The sequence below is a fragment of the Xiphophorus couchianus genome, chromosome 13, assembly GCF_001444195.1.
Source record: "Xiphophorus couchianus chromosome 13, X_couchianus-1.0, whole genome shotgun sequence".
Classification (NCBI taxonomy): Eukaryota; Metazoa; Chordata; class Actinopteri; order Cyprinodontiformes; family Poeciliidae; genus Xiphophorus; species Xiphophorus couchianus.
This window is the reverse complement of record NC_040240.1, coordinates 25,082,567-25,107,050: the sequence shown is the minus strand read 5'-3', so window position 1 is coordinate 25,107,050 and position 24,484 is coordinate 25,082,567. Positions and strand designations below refer to the sequence as shown.

General features: G+C 42.5%; 1 protein-coding gene across 3 annotated transcripts in view; it reads left to right on the top strand.

Moving 5' to 3' along the window:
- hivep1 (HIVEP zinc finger 1) overlaps positions 1-24,484 on the top strand; it is a 39,850-nt gene that overhangs the window by 1,108 nt on the left and 14,258 nt on the right. For all 3 annotated transcript variants that reach the window (XM_028036172.1, XM_028036170.1, XM_028036171.1), the window contains exon 3: positions 24,143-24,196. In XM_028036172.1, the coding sequence (XP_027891973.1) occupies positions 24,143-24,196 (54 nt within the window). The remainder of the gene's footprint in view (positions 1-24,142; positions 24,197-24,484) is intronic.

The window sequence follows — 24,484 nt, the reverse complement described above, 5'->3', positions numbered from 1 at the left end:
CTTCCTGCAGGTGGATTCCTGGCAGGTCCATGATTTTCTGCAGCTTTTCTGCTCAGATCCATTTCATTCCTTTGTGTTTTTCAGTTTTTCTGCGTTTGGCCTCCAGTAGTTGATCAACAGAACGTCTGAATTATGTGTTTTAGTTGCCGTTGTGTTGAAAGTAAATTCCTTTTTGGAAAACTTTGGCTCTGAGCCTCTGGGATTCTCGGCTTCTCCCGACTCTCCACTCCATTAATCCCACAAAATCTTCAGCGGTAACAACGTCACAGCTTATTGGTCGGTAATTGAAACCAGAAACCCCTCTGTCGTTTTTCACCTGTTAGCTGTTGACTGAATCCTGAAAAAATCCTTTTTTCCTATTTTTGCTGTTCATTGAATGCACCAAAGCAGACTTTAATGGAGCAGAAAACAGTTTGGTGTTTAAGGAGGAACTAAACACCAAACCAACTTTTTGTTGCAGATAAACTGTCTAAACTGGCCCTTATTGCTGCCATCTTTGGGTTTCTGTGCAAATTTTCTTCATTTTGTGTGAATTTGTTTGATTTTCAACATTTTTCTTGAATCTGTCTCAGTGCTGCCCTCTTTGGGTTGAACAGTGGTCCTGCAGGTGAATTTTCCTATTGGTCAACGGTACAGACATAGTTCTGGTTTAAAATCAGACAGACGCCCCCTGGTGGCGAGTCAGGAGTTGGCACAGTGAGCGTTGATGGTTGGCGTTTCTCTGCTATGAACATGTTTGATTCATTTGCATCGTGGAAACGGAGTGGAGTGGAAACGGAGTGGAGTGGAAACGGAGTGGGGTGGAAACGGAGTGGAGTGGAAACGGAGTGGGGTGGAAACGGAGTGGAGTGGAAACGGAGTGGGGTGGAAACGGAGTGGAGTGGGTCTCCGCTGCGACTGCAGGTCCTCAGGAAATTATCTTGGCAGATTTTAGTCTCTTTTTTGGAAGAAAAAGTTTGTTTAATCTGAAGGGATGCTTAAAGTGACAGTTGTCAAGTTGTCAAAAGAGCTTTTTTCTTCTTGACCAGATCCCAACTTCATCCCTCTGCTCATCCTCCCATTTGGCCACGCCCATTACTGCCTCTTGGCTCCGCCCACTTCGGTGCCTTTTCTCAGATTTGTCAGAGCGAATTTCTGCTTTACTTTCACTTTAATTAATTGCTTTGAGAAAAATAAGGATCAATTCACAACAGACCCGTTTGTTCTGCTTTAACCCAACTCTAGTCTGCTTGTCTAGTCAAAGTCCGGTTGGTGAGGTGTGAACACTAATTGACCTCTGACCTCTGGTCCTCCAAACCTCCGTCTGGGTTCAGTTGAAGTGACCTCTGGTTCAGTTTGAATGTGAACGGCAAGCGGACCGGAGCCCGCTCCAAAGGCAGGAAGTGGACCCAGGGCATTCTGGGTAAATACAACCAAAGCTAATGTGCTAGCCTAGCGCTAGCAGCAGAAATGGCTCCTGGTCTTCAGCCAAAGACTAAAGAGAAATCCTCCAACCGCTAAAATCTGACGCCTCCATTTGGTTTCCATCTGGTGAAGAAGGAAGTTGCTCTCAGTGTCTTCAGAGGTTTTTGTGTCGTTTCCTTCAGTGGTTCTTGGTGCAGCGCCCCCACAGGCCAGGAGGGGAACAGGTTGGTTTGGGTCAGAACCACAGCAGATGATGGAGTTTTGGACCTGGTAGAACCGGGTTGAGTCCAGAGCAGCGGTCCCCAACCTTTTTGGTCGCGCGGACCGGTCAGCCCTTCGCAACTTTGCAGCGCACCGGGGGGCTGGGTTGTTCGCGCGCGTTGAGTATCGAGTCCGATGCTGTTTTGTTGCACATTCTGCTGCAAGTTGGCTCAATTTTGACGTAACCGGTAAAATCCGGTTTAGAATTTTCAAAATAAAAGATCCGGAAGTAGTTCATTATTTCTTGCACAGACCGGTACCGGTCCACGGCCCGGTGGTTGGGGACCACTGGTCCAGAGGGTTGATCAGAGCTCTGTGAGGTCATGGTGGTCATCTTAGTGTTTATAAATAAATAGTGACAATCTGCATCGTCTCCAGTCTGTGTGTTTGTGAGGAAGCAGCAGATTGGACTCGGAGCGGCGCGTCCTGCCGTGTGAACGCCGACCGGCCCGACGGATTTCCTGTCGAGTCGCCAGCAGACGGCGGCGCCTCGCAGATGGTGAATGTGAGGCGCCGCGCGGCGAGTGTGATCGGCAGAACGCAGCGCCGCACAAACAGGGCCTGGCCCAAACAGAACTCAGCCCAAACAGAACTCAGCCCAAACAGAACCTGGTCCAAACAGAACCTGGTCCAAACAGAACCCGGTCCAAAACGAACCTGGTCCAAACAGAACCTGGCCCAAACAGAACCTGGCCCAAACAGGTGAAGGTCCAGCTGTTGATTCTTCACCTGTTGATTCTAATAGAGGCTGGTTCTGGTTCTGGTTGATGTGTGCTGGGCCAGAGGTTCTAGAACTGGTCCTGATGGTTCTGATTAACGACCCGTCCTGCAAAAACACAAAGTCTCACCAAGTGTTTCTGATCCAGTTTCCAGATGAAGGAGTTTAAATAAAAAACTCCTCAACATGTTTTGTTTCACTTCTAACACGTTAAATATCTTTCATTAAGTGAAATAATCTGTTAAAGTTAGTAAATTAGTTTTGTCTTATTTCAGGTGAACTAAGATATTTGTAGTAGAAACTAAACGTGGTTAGATTTAGTGTTTTTACAGTGCAGCTGCTGCTGGAGACTTTAAATGAGTAAAATCTGATCAGCATGAGGCTCGTCTGGAAGCAGAGTTTATGTCAGGAGTAGAGCTGGATCGATTATCACGATTAATCACGATTATCACGATTAATCACGATTATCACGATTACGAAACAATTTAGTAATTGATTAATCAATAATCATTGAATCTGACCGTTTGATTTAGGGGTGAAACATAAAACAGATTAAATCTGATTAATCGATTGCTGAAATAATCATATACTAATTTAGTAATCAATTAATCATTTAAGAACAACACAGAGCAGTAACTAAGTCACATGTGTACAAAATTATAAACGTTTAAATTTTAGATAAAAAAGTGTGTAAATAGTCCTGTCACAATAATCAATAAATCAATTATAAACCACATAATAAATTAAAAGGAGTTCAATAACTTCCATTTTTTCTCTTTCTACCAGAAACTGGATGATAAAAACCTGAAGTTTCTCCTCGACTGAACCTTTGGTTCATTTTATCTGATGTTTAAAATGTTTCTGTTCCAGATGTGAATGGTCATTAGAATCTAAAGTTTATTGATCTTTGAGAACGAGTTCCTGCATTATTATTATTATATTACCTGAAAATGGTTTCAAAACATCAATATTATGGTTTATGGCAATCACTTTTCTCAGCCAGCTGGTTCTGCTGGGTGTCAGGTGAGCAGCAGCAGGTCCAGGTGTTTGTAGGAACAACCAATCGGCAGGAAGGAGCCGTGACTCGGCTCCGTCTCCGCCGGGAGTTTTAATCCGTGTCCTTCCAGACTCCCAGTCAGTAAACGGCAGCAGAGGAATCGTCCGGCTGCGCGTCGCCCCCTTGGCCTGCGCCGCCCTGCAGACACGTCAGCAGCTGGTGACGCAGTCTGCGGTCAGAGAAGCAGGAAGTCCTGAGTTTCTGTTTGCGTTGCCGCCAGCTGGTCTCCCAGCAGCGGTTTTCCACAAACATTCACTCCGCAGCGCTCTGGAGAAACTCCTGCTTCTGCAACTAACGATTATATTAGCAATCAATTATTCACACGATTAATTGATTAATCAGAAATAATTTCTTTCACATTCTGCAGGTTTTTATTTACCACTTAAGCTTATTTTATAGCATATTGAAAATACATTTAAAAATACATTTAAATAATTTAATTCCTTTTTTAAAGTAAGAAAAATAAACATTTTATTGCCTAAAATACAAAAACAAATTAAAATGATTCCTTTAGTGAATACTTGATCATTTGTAGAGTCATTGATTAATTTTTGAATAAATTGCCTGATAATTAGGTAATAAAATGTGATTAGTAGATTTATTTATAGATTTTGAAGCAGGTGAAGCTAAAACTGCTCCTGCTGGAGTAAAACAGACAAATGTTTTTATTTTAAATGAAAAATGTCTATTTTTTGTACAGTTTTGGCTTAATTACTGAACTGCATAAATACAGATAAATAATCAAATCATTTTTTAAAATTAAAAATAAACATTTTATGCAATAAAAAACAAAAACATGTAATTCATTGACTAATATTTGATGTATTTTTTAACTGATTAATAGCAAAAGGTGCTTGATAAATTTATTTTACAGAATTTGAACCAAAGTTAAAACTGAGCTGAACAGATTCACAAAGTTTTTAATAAATGTAAAATGTTTTGTTTGTTTGTTTGTTTGTTCTTTCAGAAAATGTTTTTTAACAATTAATTAATTACTAAATTAGTTGGCGATTATTTCAACAAACGATTAATCATAATTAATCGTTTCAGCCCTAAATCAAATACAGTCAGATTTAGTGATTATTGATCAGACATTTTACTAACAAACAGTTTAATATCATTTCCAGCTGGAGGATCGTCTTGACAGCCGGACCCGTCAGTCGGTGCTTCCCCATAAACTCCTGTTATAAACTGGGAGCTTTAATGGTTCCAGTACCATTAAAACTATTCATAAACTAATAATTTATGACACAGTACGCGGTCAGACATACATACAGTTTGGCTTAAAACATGCAGTTTAATATTTAGGTTATTCTTCCCTGTGAAGCACATCTCGACAGACCAGAACACGTCATCAGCAATAAATAAATACTGAAATATCAAAGTTTAGGGAAACTAAAACCTTTATTTTATAAAAAATGTACATAAATTATAACAGAAACAAAGTACAGTGCATCCAGGAAGTTCTCACAGCACTTCTGTTTTTCCATATTTTGTTGCGTCCAGGCCTGAAATGATTAACTGGACAAATCAGATTAATCGATCATTCAAATAATCAACTAATTTGGTATTTATTTAATTGTTAACTGGAGCACACACACTCAAAAAAGTCAATTTGCTGAAATAACACATTCAGAGCAGCGATGAAGCCAAAACTGTACAAAAAATATACATTTTGCATTTAAAATGAAGAACAAACAAACGACTAAACCTTTCTGTAAATCTGTTGTACACAAAACTCAAGTCCAGTTTTTTTTGCCCAATTATTAATGTGTTCATTGAGCAGTTAGTCATCAGATGATGTTTAAGCTGAAAGCTTTGAGCTTTTCACATGTTGATGTTGGGATTATCTGCAGATTCAATCTTTGCTGCAAATGATTCATGAAATGTTTATTTTCTCATTTAAAAAGGAATTAAGAAGTTTATTTACATATTTTTAATATTTTGTAAAAATTGTTTAATGAAAAATTTGCAGAATGATCATTTTTTATCTGATTAATCGTCAGAATTATTGATTAATTGATCATTCTGCTGAATAATCGATATGTTTTGAGACGATTGAGATGTTTTGTGTGTGTACTGTTAGATTAGGCATTATAAGCTGGAGGGAAACTCTAGTTTCCATGGTTTTTATCTCTTTACCAGCAGTTATAAAATATGAGTTTTATAAAGAAAACTTGTTTTCTCACTCAAGTCTTTTTTTTTAAAACATTTTTTAAAAGGAAAAACTAGAAATTTGAAGACAAGTAAAAAAAAAAAGGCATCATGAAACAATGTCGTGACATATTAATTTGTAGAGATGATGGATTAGGATCTGACCTCGTTAACCTTGTTAACCTTTGTGTTGGTAACTGTGCCAGCAGTTAGTTTAGTAAACACTAAAGCAGCTCAGAAAGGGTTAACTCCCTCGCTGGGTTCCTGCTTGTTGTGTCAAACTCAGGCAGCCAAACCAGTGCTTACATGCCGGCCCCTTAAATTACAGCGCGCTCCTTCACACAAAGGGAACTTCTCTCCCTGGGGCGGATCGAGCCGGGCGTTAGCAACCGTAGCTACAACAGACGGGCCGAGACTCGTCCGCGGCCGGCGCGTTGACTCGCTGTAACCTCTGGGAAGCTTTCATTTTCTCAGCGGCAGAGCAGGGAGGTTCCCAGTTCATGACCAAAACATTCAATCAGTGGAAAACTGCTGTTCACTTTCTGCCCTGGACGGTTTAGCCCTTGTTTTTATGACGTTGGCTTAAACTTATAATTCAGTTATTTCTCTGAACTTGTTTTGTACTCAGACACAGAAAAGTGAAAGTTTGATGACTGCAGAGATCTTCCAGTAGTTTCATGAGGTTTCACTCTGCGGGGTTCAGTGGTTCAGTGGTTTAGTGGTTCAGTGGTTCAGTGGTTCAGTGGTTTAGTGGTTCAGTGGTTCAGTGGTTTAGTGGTTCAGTGGTTTAGTGGACGGTTGTTTCCTCCTGACGAAGCTTTGGAAACGTTCGCTTCCATTATCGATTAACCTGAGTTACTAACTTCAGTAGTGTGAAGCTTTCAGAGCTATGCAATAACATTTGTTTTCAATTAAATAAGAGTATAAACTAAAGAATTTAACTGAAATTTTCTGATTTTTATGTAGCCAGTTTATTTTGAATCGTTTTCGCTGAATCATTTCCTCTAAGCAATTATAACACAAAAAAACACAACATATGTCTAAATTTAACCAGCTGCAGAGAAAAGCGTAATAAATCATTTACAAAACCAAAATATTGGAGACATTTTTGATGTCGATGACGAGGCGATGCAGCCCAGGGTTGTGATGTTTGACTGAAGCAGGAAAGTGATGCAGGCGCAGTGGTTGGTTTGTGTCATGGTGTTAAAAAGGTTGAGAAACGGGCGTGCCGTGGTGGCGTAGCGGTTAGCGCGACCCATATTTGGAGGCCTTCAGTCCTCGACGCGGCCGTCGCGGGTTCGAATTCCAGACCCGACGATATTTGCCACATGTCTTCCCCCCTCTCCTTCCCCGTTTCCTGTCAGTCTACTGTCGTATAAGAGACACTAGAGCCACAAAAGACCCTGGAGGGGTAAAAAAAAAAAAGGTTGAGAAATAAATAATATATCCAATATCGGTAATCGGCCCAAATATCGGTAGTGGGACCCGCCTTCTTCTGTAAATGATCTGTTAAACTTTGTCAAACAGAAACTATGTTTCAATCCAGTTGCTATGAATTTTCAGTAAACTTGTAAAATGTTGCAGAAAAAGAAAATGTGAATCAGTTTCCATGTGGTTTGGAGCGAACCAATCAGCCATCGGTTGTCGTCACATAAGAGGTTCAGTGAACCAGCGCAGAGATTCCTTCGCTCCAAACTGGAGGTTTGGACTTTTCTGGGTTTTTGATCTTATTTCTCTCTCTAAATTCTGTGGTTTGGTTTCTGTCTGTTTCTTCACCAATAAACTCGTCTTCTCTCGATGCTGCTGCTGTTCTCATGTTAACCATCACACACATTTTCCTCCAGCCTCTTGGCTGATGTTCGTCTCGCCGCCTGAACGCCTCGCCTCTAAAGGTCGGGTTCGTGTTGCTTCGTGAGTTCGGAGAGAGCCGGATGTTTTCTTCTTCATAAATGATTTAAAGGGATCCTATTAGAGAAAATTCACTTTTTGCATATATTTATTCTTCCCTTTGTGTGAATAGTGGTTCTAAAAACAGCCCAGCTGGTTTTGGGGAATAATTTAACGGTTTCCAGTTTCTGTAAAATGAGCCATTACAAAAACTTCCCTCCCTTTGTGAGTCAATGCACTGTGCCATTACCTAGCAACCCTAGATGAGTTCCAGCACATTTGGTCAGCTGGTTTTGCGCTGTATAATGGCTGCTGGAAAACACAAGTATTTTGTTGTTGATTTTCCATCCAGAAAACACTTCCTGCATTCTTCCTGGTTGTGCAGGAGGCTCTGCTAATGCCTTTCAAAGATGTACGGTTAAATTATTACGCATCTGTTTGCAGCCATTTTCACATGGAACATGGAGTTGGGGGCGTGGCCAGCAGAGAATTATTAGGATTTAAAATGACAGAGGCCCTAAAAATGAACTAAACAGACTAAATCAGATTATTTAAGAATCATTTTGTGTAAAAATGTAGTGAACATGTTTTGTATAGACCATAGATCCATCCTAGCCTGCTCATAAAGTCTAATAGGTCACCGTCAAGCTGTGGGCCTGTTTCTGTGTTTTCCACTCATAAAATCCTCCTGCCGCCTAATCAGTCTGCTTATTGGGCGTAAACTTTTCAAGGCGAAGCGTTGCTGAAGCTCTGAGGAGCTGAAGGTAAATTGGAGCTAACGAACGGTGACCTCCCTGGGTTTCCTGAAAGCATGCGCCGCCACGCAGGCCGGCTCTGCCCGATGCCGCTTGTGGCGGCGGAGACGCACTGATGACACGGCGAGGAGGAGGAGAGATGAAGAACACTCCAGAGGAAACGTGTCATCTGCAGGGGGCGGGGGGTGACGCGATGGAGCCTCTAAATAAACTGAAGAATCCTTCATGGAGGCAGCGCAGGGCTGAGCCCTGAAAGGCCGGCTGTGTGGGGGCAGCGCGGCCCGATGCAGCGGTTGCCAGGGAAACTGAGCGGGATGAATGCGGGTCTGCAGGTGCTGTTCTGGTGGCCGACTGCTGGAGCCTCCTACGAGCGCGGAGGGCAGGAAACGGGTCGGGACCGCGGAGAAACGCTGGAACATGTTCAGACTCAGATCTTATCTGATCTCAGCTCCTCACTTTCACTTTTTTAACCTGTAAATCTTCGTTTCCCAAACTCTGCCAGGCTGAGAATCACTTCACCGTTTAACAAACTCACAAACCACCGAGCTTCAAACAGACATCTGATTATAACCTGACAATATTAGTCTGTCAGCTCATTTCTTTGTTCATCCTGCTGAGCTGTTTTGTAGATGTTACCGAGTCGTTCACAGATTCTGAAGGTGTGGATTTTAAGCTTGGTTTTCTTTCAGCCCGACGTAAATAATTATTTTTGGTGTTCAGATGCAGTTAGTGAGCGCGGGGCTCAGGCCCGGTTCTGCATGTATCGTAATAGAGCTCTGAAAACAAACGCTGTGCAACTCACCCTGAGGAACAGAGAAACATTCAGACATGAACTCCTCAGATCATGTAAGTTCACCTGACGTCGTTTTCTTCCCAACAGTTACTTTAGCTTTTATTTTATTTTATCTTAAGGTACTTATTCATTATTATTTCTAAACATAATCCTTTGTTAAGATAACTGCAGGCGTCGCACTTTAAGTTCACGCAGATAAACAGTTGTTTAGGTGCAGTACCTTGCTGACCACCAGGGGGACCACAGAGACATGAAGCTTAAATCTCTGTTCATGAAATATTTCTCTGTGGTTTGGAATAAACTTAGAAGTCGTCTTCTTCTGTGGTTTTTAGTCAGGGAAAAGTGTTTATTTACATGACTTGCATCGGCAGATTCATTTGGTTCTGGAGAAAATCGGTTCTGATTCTGATGCAGTTCGAGTATCGAATGTGTTTTTGTTGGATTAGGGTTAAACCCTGCAAATTTGATCTTTCCACTTTTAGGTCTGTTACATGTTTATGGTTCTGGTCCATTTAACCGTGCTGCACTGGCTGACTAGAACCTGAATCTAAGGCTCGGTTTGCTGCTGGGAAAAGCTTGGATTAGGTCTGCAGCTAACGATTAATCATTTATTCTGACGATTAATCATTTATTATGATGATTAATCGGAGTAGATTCCAATTAATCATCAGCACATTTTGAAGATTCCTCTTTTTATTGATGTTTGCAAAAGCAGGAACATATTAACAGTGTAATATTCAAATACTTGTAACCTTTATTGTTACATTTGTCCCGGAATAAAGAGTCACAAAAACTAAAAAAGAAATAAGGAAAATGTGAATTTCAGCACGTTTCCATTTACTGGTTTGGAACAAATTGAACGGACTTCCAAAGTATGATTTTGCCAGATGTTGACGCTACATATGGCTGTAATAAACAGGAAGTAGAGGTTGCTAACTAGCATAGAGCTTCAACACATCTCAGGGAATTGATTAGATTATATGATTGATTAGATCACATCAGATTTTAAAATGTGCATTTATGTTGAAACACAGTAACTAAAATCCTCCAACCACATGAAATAAAATAGGCTGCAGACTCCCTCCAGACCACTTGGGCAAAAAAGAGCGTAGCGTCAGAACTTGACACTTTTCCCAGTTTTGTGCCTGTGGTAAGGCAGAGACCCGCCAGTGAAAGGTTACGTCACCACGTCAGATCTTATTTGGGAAATGTGTTTCCATCTTCCCTTTCACACATCGACTGTGTTTTGGAAAAGCCAAACACCACCTCGCCTGAGCAAAAAAATGTTTTCACCAAATTTGGGAAACTTTGAATGCTCCGGTTTCCATTTTCTAACTCGATACTTTAAAATGCATGGAAGAAAAAACATTGATGAATCGACATTACTAACAAAATGTCATAGCTGCAGAAAAAAATGCAGCAGTTAAACGAAATAAAAGAAAGAAAAAAAGCAAAAAATAGTAATCATAAATCGCTGCTAACTCACTCCAGGCCACTAGAGGGAGTCGACCACCAAGTGGTTTGGGACCAGACTGTCGGTAAGGACGAAACAGACAATTAGAGGAAGAAAAGATGCGTCAGACTTCATATCTTTATCGATATTAAAGAACAGCAGCATATTTATGTATATAATACCAGACGCCCCCTAGTGGTCTGGAGGACTTTGTTTTTTTATTTGTGGTATTTTCTTTCTACTTTTGTTTTCTGTGGTTGGAGGATTTTTCTGTTGGGTTTGTGTTTTGTGTTTGTGTGTTTTGTAGTTTGATGTTTGCATATTTCATGGTTTGCTGAACAGTTTAGTTTAGAAATGTGTTATTTTTCCTAAAGGGAATCCACTCCTTCGTGCAGAACCCCCTCTGACCCAGGGGTAAATGTCCAGAGGGTTCATGTGGAAATATCTGCAGGAGGAGGAAGAGGAGGGCGCTGCCTGCTGGCTGAGCTTCCTCCTCTTGCGTAACTCTGGACGTCTTTTCTTCATCTGCTGTTGCCATGGGTAGGGATCCTGGAGGGGGAGTCTGTGCTCAGTGCCACTCGGGTGGGAAAATCTCAGAGGAATTCTGCTCCGGCTGACGTTCTTCCTCGCTTTGCTGCTCAGTGAGGAGGAGGAGGGTGCCGGTGATTGGCTGCAGTACTGCAGACCTTCCTCCTGTAAGTAACAGCCTGTAACTGTACGAGAGGAGCTGCGCGGCTGCAGGGCGTCGGCGTGAGTCACAGCGAGCTTCAGGTGTAAAACAGATTCCTCACTGCAGTCAGAGATCCGGCTTCCCCTGCAGGCCTGAAGCGATTAGCTCAAATAGCCGGATGTCAAATTAAAATGCAACAAAATTATCAGCCACATAAAAAAGTTAGTCAGTCTTTTCTCTTCCGCTGTGGAAACGAAGCGTCGGAAACCTCTGATTATGTCGTAGAGTTTCAACACAAAGACTTTCTACAAATCCCACATAATTTTAACTGAAATCTGAAGATATTTGCCTCCAGAAAGGATCTAAAGTCCCTCCAGCAGCACCAGCAGCAGGCGGCTCAGCATCGGGGAACCCAGCTCAGAGGAAGGGATTAGCTGGTTCTGCAGAAGCCCGTTAATAACTGCTGGTTGTAAATCAGGTGCAGGCAGAGCGTTAGGAAGCCGTGTTCACTCAGGGTTTAATTAGGAAAGCATCGTTGGACCTGCTGGGTCTTGTTGGGTTTATAGTGAAAAATGGCAGAAGAAGAAAGTTGAAACAGGAGGAGGCTGAGGATGAATCCCTGAGGAACACCGAGAAACGTTAGAGGAGGTAACGTTTTACTAAAACAGGTTTTTAATTTCTGCATATTTTGATTTAAAAATGGAAGAAATACATTCAAATGACTTGAATGCTTTTTTACTCCCAGTAAAATTCACTCTCCTAACATTATAGCCTTTATATTGTATTATTTTTAGTTAATACGTAATAAGATTGATGTAATTATTGGCGTTAGTTTGGGCGGAGGTGCAGTTGAAGGCGTGATTGAAGAAACATGAAAACCTGCCGCACATCAGGAGGTTTTTACTGTTTATGCTAATAAGCTAATAGCAGAGCTAATTTTTCATGCAGGCGTTTGCTAACTTTGGAAATATTTAGTGCACTTCAGTTTAATATTTACAGATGAATGCAAAGACTCTAATTTCCTTGGCAGTTTTGTAAACTTTCAGTTGAATAAAGTTTGACGTCTGTTGAAGTTTTGATCACCGACGGCTAAAATTTTTCAAGTAGTTTATAGTTTATAGTAGTTAGCTGTTTATATCTGTGCTTTTATTTTGAAGACTGTTTATGCAGCAGTTCATTTTCCTCTCCTTATATTTTCGCTCTATGATGCGGTGCAACAAATTGTTTATTCTGGTGCAGAAAAAATGTCTTTTAATGTTGAAATATTCGTGTTTTGGGGAAACTGTAGTCGGCCATTTTACACTTTTTATGAACCTGTGATGCTGTGAGTTCTGGTGAAGCCAAGAACAAAAACAAATCTTCTTCCTCCGACTACTTCCGGTCTTCTTCTTCGTAGTTTTCGCCAGTAGTAGCATCCGCCTATTGATCACCTGATCAGTGTTTCATCTGGCTGAAAAACCACTCTAACTTTTTCTTGAAAAAATTGGTGTATTTCCATCAAGCAAATTTATTTTCGTAATTTAAATTTTCGCAGTTTTCTGGTTCATGGAAGCATCTGCTTCCTCCAGACTGGATCCGGATCAGCCGGAGTGTTTCTGTCGCTGCGGCTCCACGTCTTCATGCAGCCTGCAGCGGGAGGATCAATGCTACATCAGGTTGATGGGTATTTATATCCCACTCGCCCTGCAGCTAATCTCATGTTCAAAGTGTGTGAGGGTTTAAAGAGCTGCGCAGTTTTTAGGGCTTCATCCTGCTTTGTTTGGCTTTTTATAGCAGGAGGCGCCGCGCCGCTCGGGGAAGTCGGAGCAGGGAGGGCTTTCCCAGATTTACAGAAAGGATTAAAAAAACGGAGCAGAGGGAGGAGAGAAGGAGGGCTGCAGTGACGGAGGAGAAAACAGGCAGAGAGGGAAAGGAGAGCTCAGAGGACGGACGCTCGTCTCGGTCGGTCAGCTGTAATTTGGGATTGTTTGGGTCAGGAATGTCAGGGGTTTCCCGGTGAGCGGCCCAGCGGGGAGTCTTCCTCTTCTCCTCTTCATCATATCAGGTACAGCAGCTCGGCTTTGTGTTTGTGTCTCTGTTCGTCGCTGAGGTAAAGTTTCTCCTCGGTTCCGGCTGATCCGCGACCCGGACACCTGTCGGCCCAAAGTCCTCAGGCTGAAGTTTCTGTTCCGGTTCAGAGGTTTGACAAGTGAAGAAAACAGAAAAACAGCGCAGACTTTAAAACCTGGACCAAGGTTCTGGTTTTTCCTTCAGAATCTGATGGAGGGTTGAGATCCTCAGGCTGAGGCTCTTTGGATATTAAAAAAATCAAATGAATTCAGAGGGAAACACTGAAGACCAGAGAAATGCTGGGAGACGGTTTGTTCAGATTCCCAAACAGAAACGCACCGATCCATCAGCCACAGACTGGAATGGGCAGATTCTTCCCTGATCAGCTCTGATCGGTGATCAAAGATCAGATCGCCTTTGATCAGCAGCCAATTTTTGACCAATCAACTTGTTTCTACGTGTTAATCGGGTCACGATCAGATTGTGCCATCGATCATAAATGGCTCTGATTGGTGATCAGATTGGCTGCTCGGACCGGCAGCCAATTATTGACCAATCAACGTGTTTCTGTTTATTAAACCATCCATCCCAAGCAGCCAACAGTTTATAGTTTGATAAAGTTTTATAATTGAATAAAAATGAGAAGCAGGTGAGGGAAATGTAAATGTTTCATTTCGGTTAATTTTTTTCTTTTTGTGTTTTAGTTCTTAGAAAAAAAGATTTAAAGAGAAAAATAGAAAATTGTCAACTGAAAAAGTCAGACCAGTGCATTTAATCCAGCTTTTGTTCTCCAGCAGCACTTTGATAATTTAATAACGATATTTTTATTCATGTTGTATTGACGGTCAGGAGAGGAAGGATGAAGGTTGAGGCCAGAGAGGCGAGGAAGAGGAGGATGGAAACGTAAAGAGGAAGAGGCGCGGTTATGTAACGTCTCCTGCAGAGCGGCGCAGCAGGGAAGGAGGTGAAGGTGGGCGGCAGCTTCAAAATCACAAAACAGAGACAGAAAACATCCGATTTCAGTCCAACTGGAGCCTCTGGGCTCAAAGCGGCTGAATTAACAGACCTGATGATGGATTAATAATCTCAGATTACAGAATATTTCCACCAAACCGCCACAGATGAAACCCAGACAAACCCACAGATAATCTGTGGAAACAATCCATCTCTGCTGCCGACTCCCAGCGCTAACTAGAAATAACCAATCAGAGCCAGGAGGCGGGGCTTAGCGCTGTCACTCACTCTCTATTTGGCGCTGCTCATCCCGCTCTCTTCCTCCCTGTTTGGGTTTTTGAAGACAGTTTTTATGATGCTAATATTTGATGCTTTTAGGTGTCGTTATTTCACCTGTTGTGTGTTTAGCATTTATTTTGATTTGTTTGGTGAATTTCTCAGTAGCAGCTCCAGGAGGATCTTTACAGATTATCTGTCTCATAAACTGAGACAATTTTAACAAAAATACCAAAACATTTCTTTAAAAGTTACACACTGCAGCTTTAATTCATCACAGTAAACAAATTTAGATGCAGCCGATCAGGAGGAAACACACAAAGTCCCAAAGTTACGCAAAACAGTCGGCATCAACGTGACGCAACAAGGCGTCATGGCAACGATGCACTGGACCAGCAACTGCAACAGTTGCAGCAACATGCAATCTGAGTAGGATGCAACCAACAAACTGTAAAAACAAGAATCATCATTTTAATGAGCTGGAGCTGAACTCCAAGACGAAGCAAACGATAATAATAATAATAATAATTACCGGTTGGTACCAAACCACAAAATTCAGAAACAAACACAACAAGCTGACAAACTAAACATATTTACAGAAGGGTCCAAAGTGTGGCTCTGGGGCCGTCTGTGGCCCCTGGAACAGCGCTGTTCGGCCCCTGACTTCGATTCCTGCAGACTGACAGTCAGTCATTTCCTGGGAAGGATTTAAAATTAGGGGTGATATATCGGTATCGCATCGGTATCGCATCGGTATCGGCTGATAAGTGAAACTGGGCCGATATTAATAACCGATATTTATCTCCAGCTTGTTGCTGTTTGATTATGGAAGATGAAGGGATGAGCTGCTCATGTGATGCAGCATCAACAATTATTCTGATTAATAATGATTAACTAATTATTGAAATAATTATCAGCTAATTTACTGATCGATTAATCGTTCATTGAAGCATTCAGACTCAAAAACAAGCATTTTGCTGAAAGAACAACAAACTAACAGAAATTAAATCAAAACAGTAAAAAATTAAACATTTTGCATTTAATATAAACAAAAACTTTGTCCAGAACTCCTCAAGTGGCGTTTTTAGCTTCACAATAAAAGGTTTCTTACTTAAAAAAGAAATTGAATTATGTATTTGAATATTTTTTCTGTACATATTTTAACATGATATAAAAAAGGTTTAAGTGGTTAAATGTAAAATTTGGCTTTTTAATCAGATTAAGTGATTAATCGTCAGAATAGTTGCTGCAGCCCCAGCAGGAGTTTAATACTGATAAATATCGTTTCTCAGCTAAAGCAGCACCACTAATATCGGATATCGCTATTGGCCCAAATGTTCATGTCAGTGCATCATTAATCCCCATAAAATGTCAAATATTAGAGGAGAAAGTTTTCCTCTTTTTATCAAACATTCCAGGTTTATGAAAACTGGAACCATAATTTACTGAATTACAACTTTCCTGAAGAAAGTCAGGCTCTTTAATTCATTCCAGTGAAAAGAGATGAAAATTCAAACTTTAAGGAATTGCTTTGTTTTCTTTCAAAGAGCAAACGAGACTTTAATATAAAGATCAGTTTTCTACTAGAATCCGACTTGATTGTTTGCTTCATAAACTATTACATGTAATTTGTTTCTGAACGGATAAAAATGAAGAATCTGTTTAGTATTTTTAATTGAAGTAATAAATAAATCTAGTTGAACTCGACTGATTTGCTTTAACGTTTTGATTGCCTCTGATTTTCTGTGTTTCTGACTCATTGCAGTCATAAGGCAGAAATGCATGAAAACAAACGAGTCACTAGAAGTGGTTCAGTTTGTAAAGTGCCGGAACGAGTCGGGGAAGAAACACGGCGACTTGCGTCAACATCGACGTGTCGGGACGACGTTTCCCTTCCTCAGCTCCAAACCAGAACATTTAACTGGTAACATTTAGTCTCAAAATGTTTTCACCAGGTTTTAATATTATATTTATGGCAGTTTGGACAAAACAAACGGCTCCACATTATTAATCAAATGCAGAGAATCAGAAAGAGAAAGTAAAACAGGAAACAGAAAAGTCGTGATTTTAGTTTTATTCAAACATTTTGCTGCAGCTGAGTTTTGTTCCTCTGTCCTTTTAAAGCTGCAGTTTGTAACTTTTATTAATATTTGTTAAAAATGACAGTTTGATATGAGACAATCTGTGAAAATAATCAATCTCCTCCCTGAGCTGCTACTGCTGTCTGGAGAAATACCCCAAAAACAACCAATCAGAGCCAGGAGGCGGGGCTTAGCGCTTGTGTATGCGCTACTCAATGTGCTAATGTTGGAAAAACAACTTACCATTACAGGAAAAACATTTTTCTGCCATCATCAGTGGCTATGCTAACCAGCATTAGCATTTGTAGCAGGCTATGTGGTGAACTAGCTGTAGCTTAGCAAAGAGCAAGCAGGAGAGGGTGAGTACAAGAGTGATTGACAGCACTAAGTCCCGCCTCCTGGCTCTGATTGGTTGTTTTTAGTTAGAACAAGAGGCAGAGATTGATTTTTTTTCACAGATTATTTGTCTTGTATTAAACTGTCACAACATAATGATCATTTTACCAAATGTGTGAAAATATTTTTTATAAACGTCACAACCTGCAGCTTTCAGCCTCAGATGACAGTTTAGCTTCTCTAACCTGATGAAATATTAGAAGCTGCAGCATCAGGACGCTTCAGGCTGCAGCGACGGAAAACAAACGGATCGCCTGGATTCTCCGTCCAGATGATTCAGGAACGTTTCAGGAACAACTTTGTTCCAGCAGCAGCAGCAGAATCAGCTTCCTGTTCTCTTCCTCTCAATCCTCAGATCTAATTAAGACTCGTCTCTTTTCCTGGAAGGCTCGCCGGCTGCCGTGGCGACATGAGCGCCGCGGCGACGAATGGAGCCACGGCGGCCGGTTGGATTCAAACTGAATCCTGTCAGATTCCTGCGTTTGTGCATCACAGTCGTGTCTCTTGTGGCAAAACAGCATCTAAAAACTTTCCAGGAAGTTTTGATCTTTTCATTAAAGTCGGGCCGAGTGGCTGACAGAGAGGAGACAAATGATTTCCTGAAAATTAGACGTTGTTATTGTATAACAATAAGGTCCAGACCAAAGTCGGACTCAATTAATTAATCGTGATTAACTCAAAATAATCGTCAACTAATTTAGTAACAAATTAACGGGAGTATACCGATTCAAAAAAGGACTTTAGCTGAAAGAACAACAAAGAGCAATAATTAAACCAAACTACACAAAATATGAACATTTTCACTAAGACAAAAACATTCATCTGTGAATCTGTTGTAGCCAGAACTCGTCTAGAATCAGATTTAGATCCAGTTCAGATAAATGAGTTCTGAACCGCAGATGCATTTATTGTGATGTTTTTATTTGTCTAATTCATTTAGTTTTAATTAGTTTTTGGGGAATGTTTGCTAGTTATTAGTAGACTATTGTTTAGTTTTAGTTTAGTTTTTATTAGTTATAGCAGTTTTAGTTTTTCATTCTTGTAGATCATTTTTAGGAACATTTGATCTTAAAAAGATCAAAGGTAATGAATACTCAACAGAAAATGTTATTTTCTTGTGTGTAATTTAACTTAGTGGCATTATGTTTTATTCCAGTCAGATCCAACAGATTTTAGCACTAATAAACTTTATTTACAACCAATAAATGTCACCATTTGATTGGTTTACCAGGTTAGAGCATAAGCTAATTCTCGTCTGAAGTCCGATTTGTATGGAATGGTCCGATTCTGACCCATAAACGAATCTGTAGATCATGATGTTCATCTGAGACTGACTCACATTCATTGAGCTAGCTAAATGTTTAGCTTGTAAACTAAATATTTAGCTAGCTTCAAGCTAGCTAAATATTTAGTTAACAAGCTAAACATTTAGCTAGCTCAGAGCAAATTAAATGATGCATCGTTTAGCTGAGGATCCATGTGTAAACATCGCAGTGCCTTTAAATCGGCTCATCTTTTGTTTTCAGGGCAAATGTTTTTCAAGAAAAGAAGAAATGACAGGAAGTAATTCGAAATCAGGAGTTCATAAAAACCAAGCTTTTATTTTGGTAGTCCACTTCCAGTTATTGGCAAGTGAATTTGGATATTGGCTAAATATTTAGCTCCGACCAAAATATTCAGCCTGAGCTCCATATTTAGCTTCATTTGCTAACTGAATATTTAGTGTGAAACGTCAACTAAACCTGTCGGTCAGTCGACTGAACCGGTTTCTGTTCGTGTGGAAAAAGTCGGGGCAGAAAGCATTCCCAACCATCTGGCCTGGTTTTGGTCTGGCTTTGGTCCCGGTTTTGTTCTGGTCCTGGTGTTGGTTTTGGTTCTGGTTTTGGTCCTGGCCTGGTTCTGGACTCCTCTGAGTCCAGGGAGCTGAATGAGTGTGACCCTGACGGAGCGGCTGGACTCCCTCAGTGCGGCTCAGCCGTCATTAGCCGCTGTGCTGACTCAGCGCTAAGCTGCTGGATGAGTCACGGCCCGGTTCTCCTGACGACCCGGCTCTGCTGCTTGATTACAGAGCGGGACGATGATCCACACAGTCAGCGGTCGCCGTGTGTGGCGTAAATATTTAGCTTCTCTGGAACTAAACGGCTAAACAACCCAGAAATCCCGTCAATGGATTCAGGATGTAAACAAACTGTGCTGCAGGTCCAACCGGGTCCAGGATGTTCTGATCCAAACACTGGGTCAGTGTTTTTCTAAATGCTCTGTCATGACCTTTAACCTTTAACCTGCTAATAGAGGCCTAGAAACTGACAGCAGTGGGCATATTTTTGCTAATCTGCTATAGCAGACATTATGTCTTGTTTAGCATTTTTGCTAACTTTTAAAACGTTTAGCACACTTAGCGTTACTTAAATTAATTTTTCAGAATAAATTCTAATTTACTTGGCTATTTTCTAAACTTTCAGTGGAATAAAGTTCAACATCTGTTGAGTTGTTAGATGTTTATATTCATGCTCTTATTTTGAAGTCTGTTTACGCAGCAGCAGCGTTTCCTCTCCTCAGTTGCTACCTTGTTCATGTTATTTTGGTCTAATCTTCAGTCCCTGCCGTCGTCTTTCTGCCTCGGCGTTGTGATCACACTCATCAGTGAGTTTTTCACTCTGACATCGATCGGTTGTCAGATGCATCAGATCAGCAGAACCCGGCCGATACTGTCTTTAGGTGTTTCAGCGGTTCAGTTCTGCTGTGACCCAGAACCAGTCACGGCCCGGTTCGTGCAGCTCTGCTGTAATCCTCCAACTATGTGCAGATGTTGCAAAGTTTGTTTTGTAACTTTACAGCAGCGTGACGATGACCCAGAGATGATTCATCTGCTCTGGCCCGGTTCTGGCCAGATCGGGCCGGTTGCATAATCAAGAAAACTCTGAGTTGTGCAGCTGAGCAGGAAGTGAAAGCAGCAGGCCCGGCCGTGGATCCTCCTGCAGCAGAGGGAGGAGGAGGAGGAAGAGGAGGATCCCCTGGAGGTGCCTCAGCCGCTCTTAGTGACGTTGTGGGTCGGGTTCTGCCGGGCCCGCCCCCCTCTCACCGCGGGCCTTACAGGAATTCCCCTCATCGTCACTCAGAGGAAACCGCGCGGCGCCGCCTCAGCTGATAGGCAGGAAACACACACACACGGAGCGGGTCGGTCCCGGGACCGAGTCCAGAACCCAGAGGAAGAGGTTCTGCTCTGCACCGGCTGATTCTGCATGTTGGTTCCTGTTGGAGTTTCTGGGACGGTTCTGCTTCAGGGCCCGGTTCTGGTCCGATCAGTGGAGGTAAGGTTCTGAACAAAGACAGGAAGCAGGCGGTGCTGTCGCAGCGGGTCGGCGGAGCCCCACAGCTCCCATTGCTCCCAGTTTGTTCTGTCCCACTGGTTCTGGTTCCAATGGAGTGGGCCGGGTCCAAAGCTGCTGCAGCTCTTCGACCTGTTGGACCTGTTTGTTCTGGAAGCTGCAGGGTCCAGTCCAGTCCGGTCCGGTTCAGCAACTGCTACGGCTTTTTATTTTGCACTTGAAGGGAAAGTAAAATTTGACAGTTGATGGTTTTAATGGGTAAACTGGGAGGTCATTTCCTGAAACGGGACCTTTATACTTCCTACTGGTTGCCTAGCAACAGCTCCCTGCAGAAACAAAAACACAGCAGATAAAATCTACCTTTACTGCAGGTCGGCTGTTTCTGAACACCTGAAACATCCTGCAGGTCCAGAGAAACGTTTGTTCTGGTTCTGACTGCAACACAAGATCAATCAGGTTAATCATGACCAATCAGTAATTAACCATTAACTGGTTTAGTCAAAAAAAAAGAAAGTCAAATCTGTACAAAATTACATTTTGCATTTAAGATAAAAGCAAAATGTCTGTAAATGTTTTACCCAGAATCCACACTGTTCAGGTTGGTTCTGGTGGAACCGCATGTTGCTCCCAGCAGGGGTCCGGTTTGGGTTCTGGTTCTGGTGGAACCGCATGTTGCACCCAGCAGGGGTCCGGTTTGGGTTCTGGTTCTGGTGGAACCGCATGTTGCTCCCAGCAGGGGTCCGGTTTGGGTTCTGGTTCTGGTGGAACCGCATGTTGCACCCAGCAGGGATCCGGTTTGGGTTCTGGTTCTGATGGACGTTCTGGTTTCCTGTTTCTCTCCACTGTCGCCTCATGCTTGGCATCCGGTTGATGACCAGGTTGGGTGGGGTCACTCCATCGCTGCGTCCTCCATTTTGTTTTTACGAAGAGAGCGCCACCTTCCTGCAGGCCTCCTCAGAGAACAACGTTACAGTTTAAGTTTCTATTTCCAAGTTTTCAGCTGTTTGACAGAAGCAGGAAAATTTGAGGACAGGAAACCGAACTGCTGCCCTAACAGACTTCAAAATAAGAGCATGAATATGAACACCAAACTACTGAAGAACTCTCAAATATTTATTACTTTATTCAGCTGGAACGTTACAAAACAGCCGAATAAATTAATTAGTGCTTTCAATTTATCTGGAATAATTTATTTAGGAGAATTTAAATGTTGGCAAAAGTTTTTCTCTATTAGTGGAAGTTTGTGAACCATTTAGCCAATCATTAGTGAGGGTGTATGCTTAGTTCTGACCCTACCTGGATCAGTGACCATCCAGAATATAATAATAATAATAACTATAATAATAATAATAATAATAATAATATATACACAGATATTTCTACATTTGGTTGCTGTTGCAGGTTTTAATGGTTCCACAGATTCAGGCTGATCACTGCTGGAAATCCTGTTGTCTGCTGGAGGATATAAAGATTTATTTATTACTTCAGGGTGGAAAACTAATCCACCTTTCTGCTCTCACATTCAGGTAGAAATGCTCTGACCTGTTAGCTGCAGTCAAGCTACAAGAGCAGCTCCTCTACAAATGTTTCATAATTGTGGCAGCTGCAGTCAGAGGGAGCTGGAGGAGTTGATTTTCATATTCTTCCCCCACACACTCCTAGCCGCCCGCTCCGCTTCTCGTTATTTCAGGTTTTAACTGGGAGCCCACGCGGCCCCATAATCAGCGGCCTGCAGCTTCCTGCGGGGGCAGCAGCAAACCTCTGCAGAGGAGCCACTACCAGATGCCTTCGCCTTCTTCTTCTTCTTCTGCTGCTGCTGCTGATCGGGGCGCCGCCCGGACCCGGACCCGCCTCTCGCTCTCGCCCTCCTTATGCATTATTGAGAGCTGCAGGTTTGGGCCGGCGCTCGGCATTCTGTCCACGTTCTCACCGCAGAGCAGGATCGGCTCCAACTCCAGCGCTCCACTTTTTATTCTCGTTTTACATTTGTTCCCACCTCCTCTCTAAATTATTTAACAAATCTCATCTTGCAGCCGTACCTGACGGGAAAAATCGAGTCCAAATAAACAAAGATGAGGAGCTGCAGATAAATCAGATTAGCTTCCAGTTTTTAATCTGTTATGATCTGCAGTTTAATCCGTTCTTCAGCTTCTTTCTAACAGCTTCAGCTTGGCTCTTTGAATGTCGTGACCTTTGACCTCTAGCCTGCTAACTGAGGCCTGTAGAGTCTGATTTGGAGCTGTGGGGTTTCAGCTCATTTCTCTGAGCTTCACGCTCTGACATTGGGCTGAATCTTCTGGGCAGGTTTGGATGTTGTTGTGTTTCCACACCTGCTGGTAGAGAAATGATCCCAGATGGTTCTGATCTGCAGAACCAGCCCGGTTCTTATTCCGGGTCCAACATGGAGCCAACAGAAACTCCATGCAGACGGGGAAATGTGCATGAATCTGGTTTTTGAATTTTAAACTCCTTTTGTCTCAGAAGTTTTCTCACATTTTGTCTTTTTGATTATTTTCTTATCCAGAGGATCTTTGGTTAAAGGAGCAGATCTGCAGGGATCCGCTGTGTGTTTTAGGGATCCGCTGTGTGTTTTAGGGATCCGCTGTGTGTTTTAGGGATCCGCTGTGTGTTTTAGGGATCTGCTGTGTATCAGATCTCTGCAGCAGCAGCTTCCTGTTGTCGCTGCGTTTTGTAAACAAATGCTGGTCGCTGGTTTTCTGCTGACAGCAAGCCTTTGTTTTGCAGCGCAGGGTGGGGACGACGTTATGTAATCGCTGGAGAGAGAGACGGAGGAGGGTGTGCCTGTAGTAACACACACACACACCCACACACACACACACACACACAGGATGACATAATCCACTGACCTCCTCCACTCCAGAGTTTCCTGGCATGGATCTGGGAACATCCTGCTTTCTTCCCTCTTGTTGGTGTTTGTGTGTTTCTGTTCCAGGATGTTTTCAGGGTTTCCTGGTTGGAGAAGAAAATTTTTCTCTTTTCTGAAAATGTTCAGATTTAAATGAAAAGTGGACAAATTGTTTCTGGTTTTTCCTGCAGAACTGATTCAGTTCTGAACCCAAACTAACACCAGCTTAGGTTCCTAGAACCTCTGTTGGGTTTGTCGGTACTTCATGAGTCGGGTTGTCAGAACCGGTCCAGTTTAACAACATTCATCACTTTAATGAGTTCAAATATCCAACACTCCTCCAGAAAATATCCAGGTTCAGATTTCATGTTTTACAGAAACAATGAAGTTCAGACGGTTCTGGTTCTACAGAACCTACAGATAGAACCCGAGAACAGAGGAAGAACAGATGGAGGATAAACGAGTGTAAGATGAAAAGATCTAAGCGTGGATGGAGCGATGATTTAGATTCTTACCATAACGGGTCGCACTTCCTGTCGGAGCGTGTTGCACTTCCTGTTGGAATGGTTGAACTTCCTGTTGGAGCTTGTTGCACTTCCTGTTGGAATGGAGGCGCTGGTTCTGGTTCTGCTACCTGATCTGGATCTGGACCAGCTGAGAGTTTGAGCTTTATGGTACCAGTGCTGGTTAGTATCACCAGAACCAGAACCAGTTCAGAACCACACATTACAGCAATGGAAGACCTGGAGCAGAACTTCTGAACCGGGCTGGTTCATCCATACCCGGTTGGATCAGAACCGCTTAGTGGACATTAAAGTTTTCAGCCCCTGGTTCCTCTTTGCGCCTCACATCAATAATTCCAGCAGCGGTCGGTGCATCGGTCCGTTTGGGTCAGACAGAACCAGGCTGCTGACCTGCTGCGTCCTGGAACCAGGCAGAACCAGAACCAGAACCAGAGCTGGGTGTTTCCCAGCATGCAGCAGCAGCAGCATCGTCTCTGCAGCGATGCTGAAAATGTGTCTCTGCTTCTCTGTTGCAGATAAAATCGAAGAGGCGCAGAAGGAGCTGAAGGATCCGAATGGTTCACAGGAAGGTAAGAACCGACTCGACCGGTTCTGTCCGGGCGGACTGGAGAGTTTCCACACCCAGCAGGAGGAATCTGAGGAGCTAAACATGTTTCTGCAGCAGCAACTGGTCCCAGTTTGTTTTCCTGTAGTCCCACTGATCTGCAGCTGAGTGGACTCCAGTGCTCCCAGTTTGTTTTCCTGTTGGGCTCTGTGGGTGTAGCCTGAGGGCTTAACTGGTTTCCAGTAAGAGAAGCTTTAGCCTCATCCAAGAGGTTTAATATTCTGATGGTACTGAACCTAAAGCAGCGCAGCTC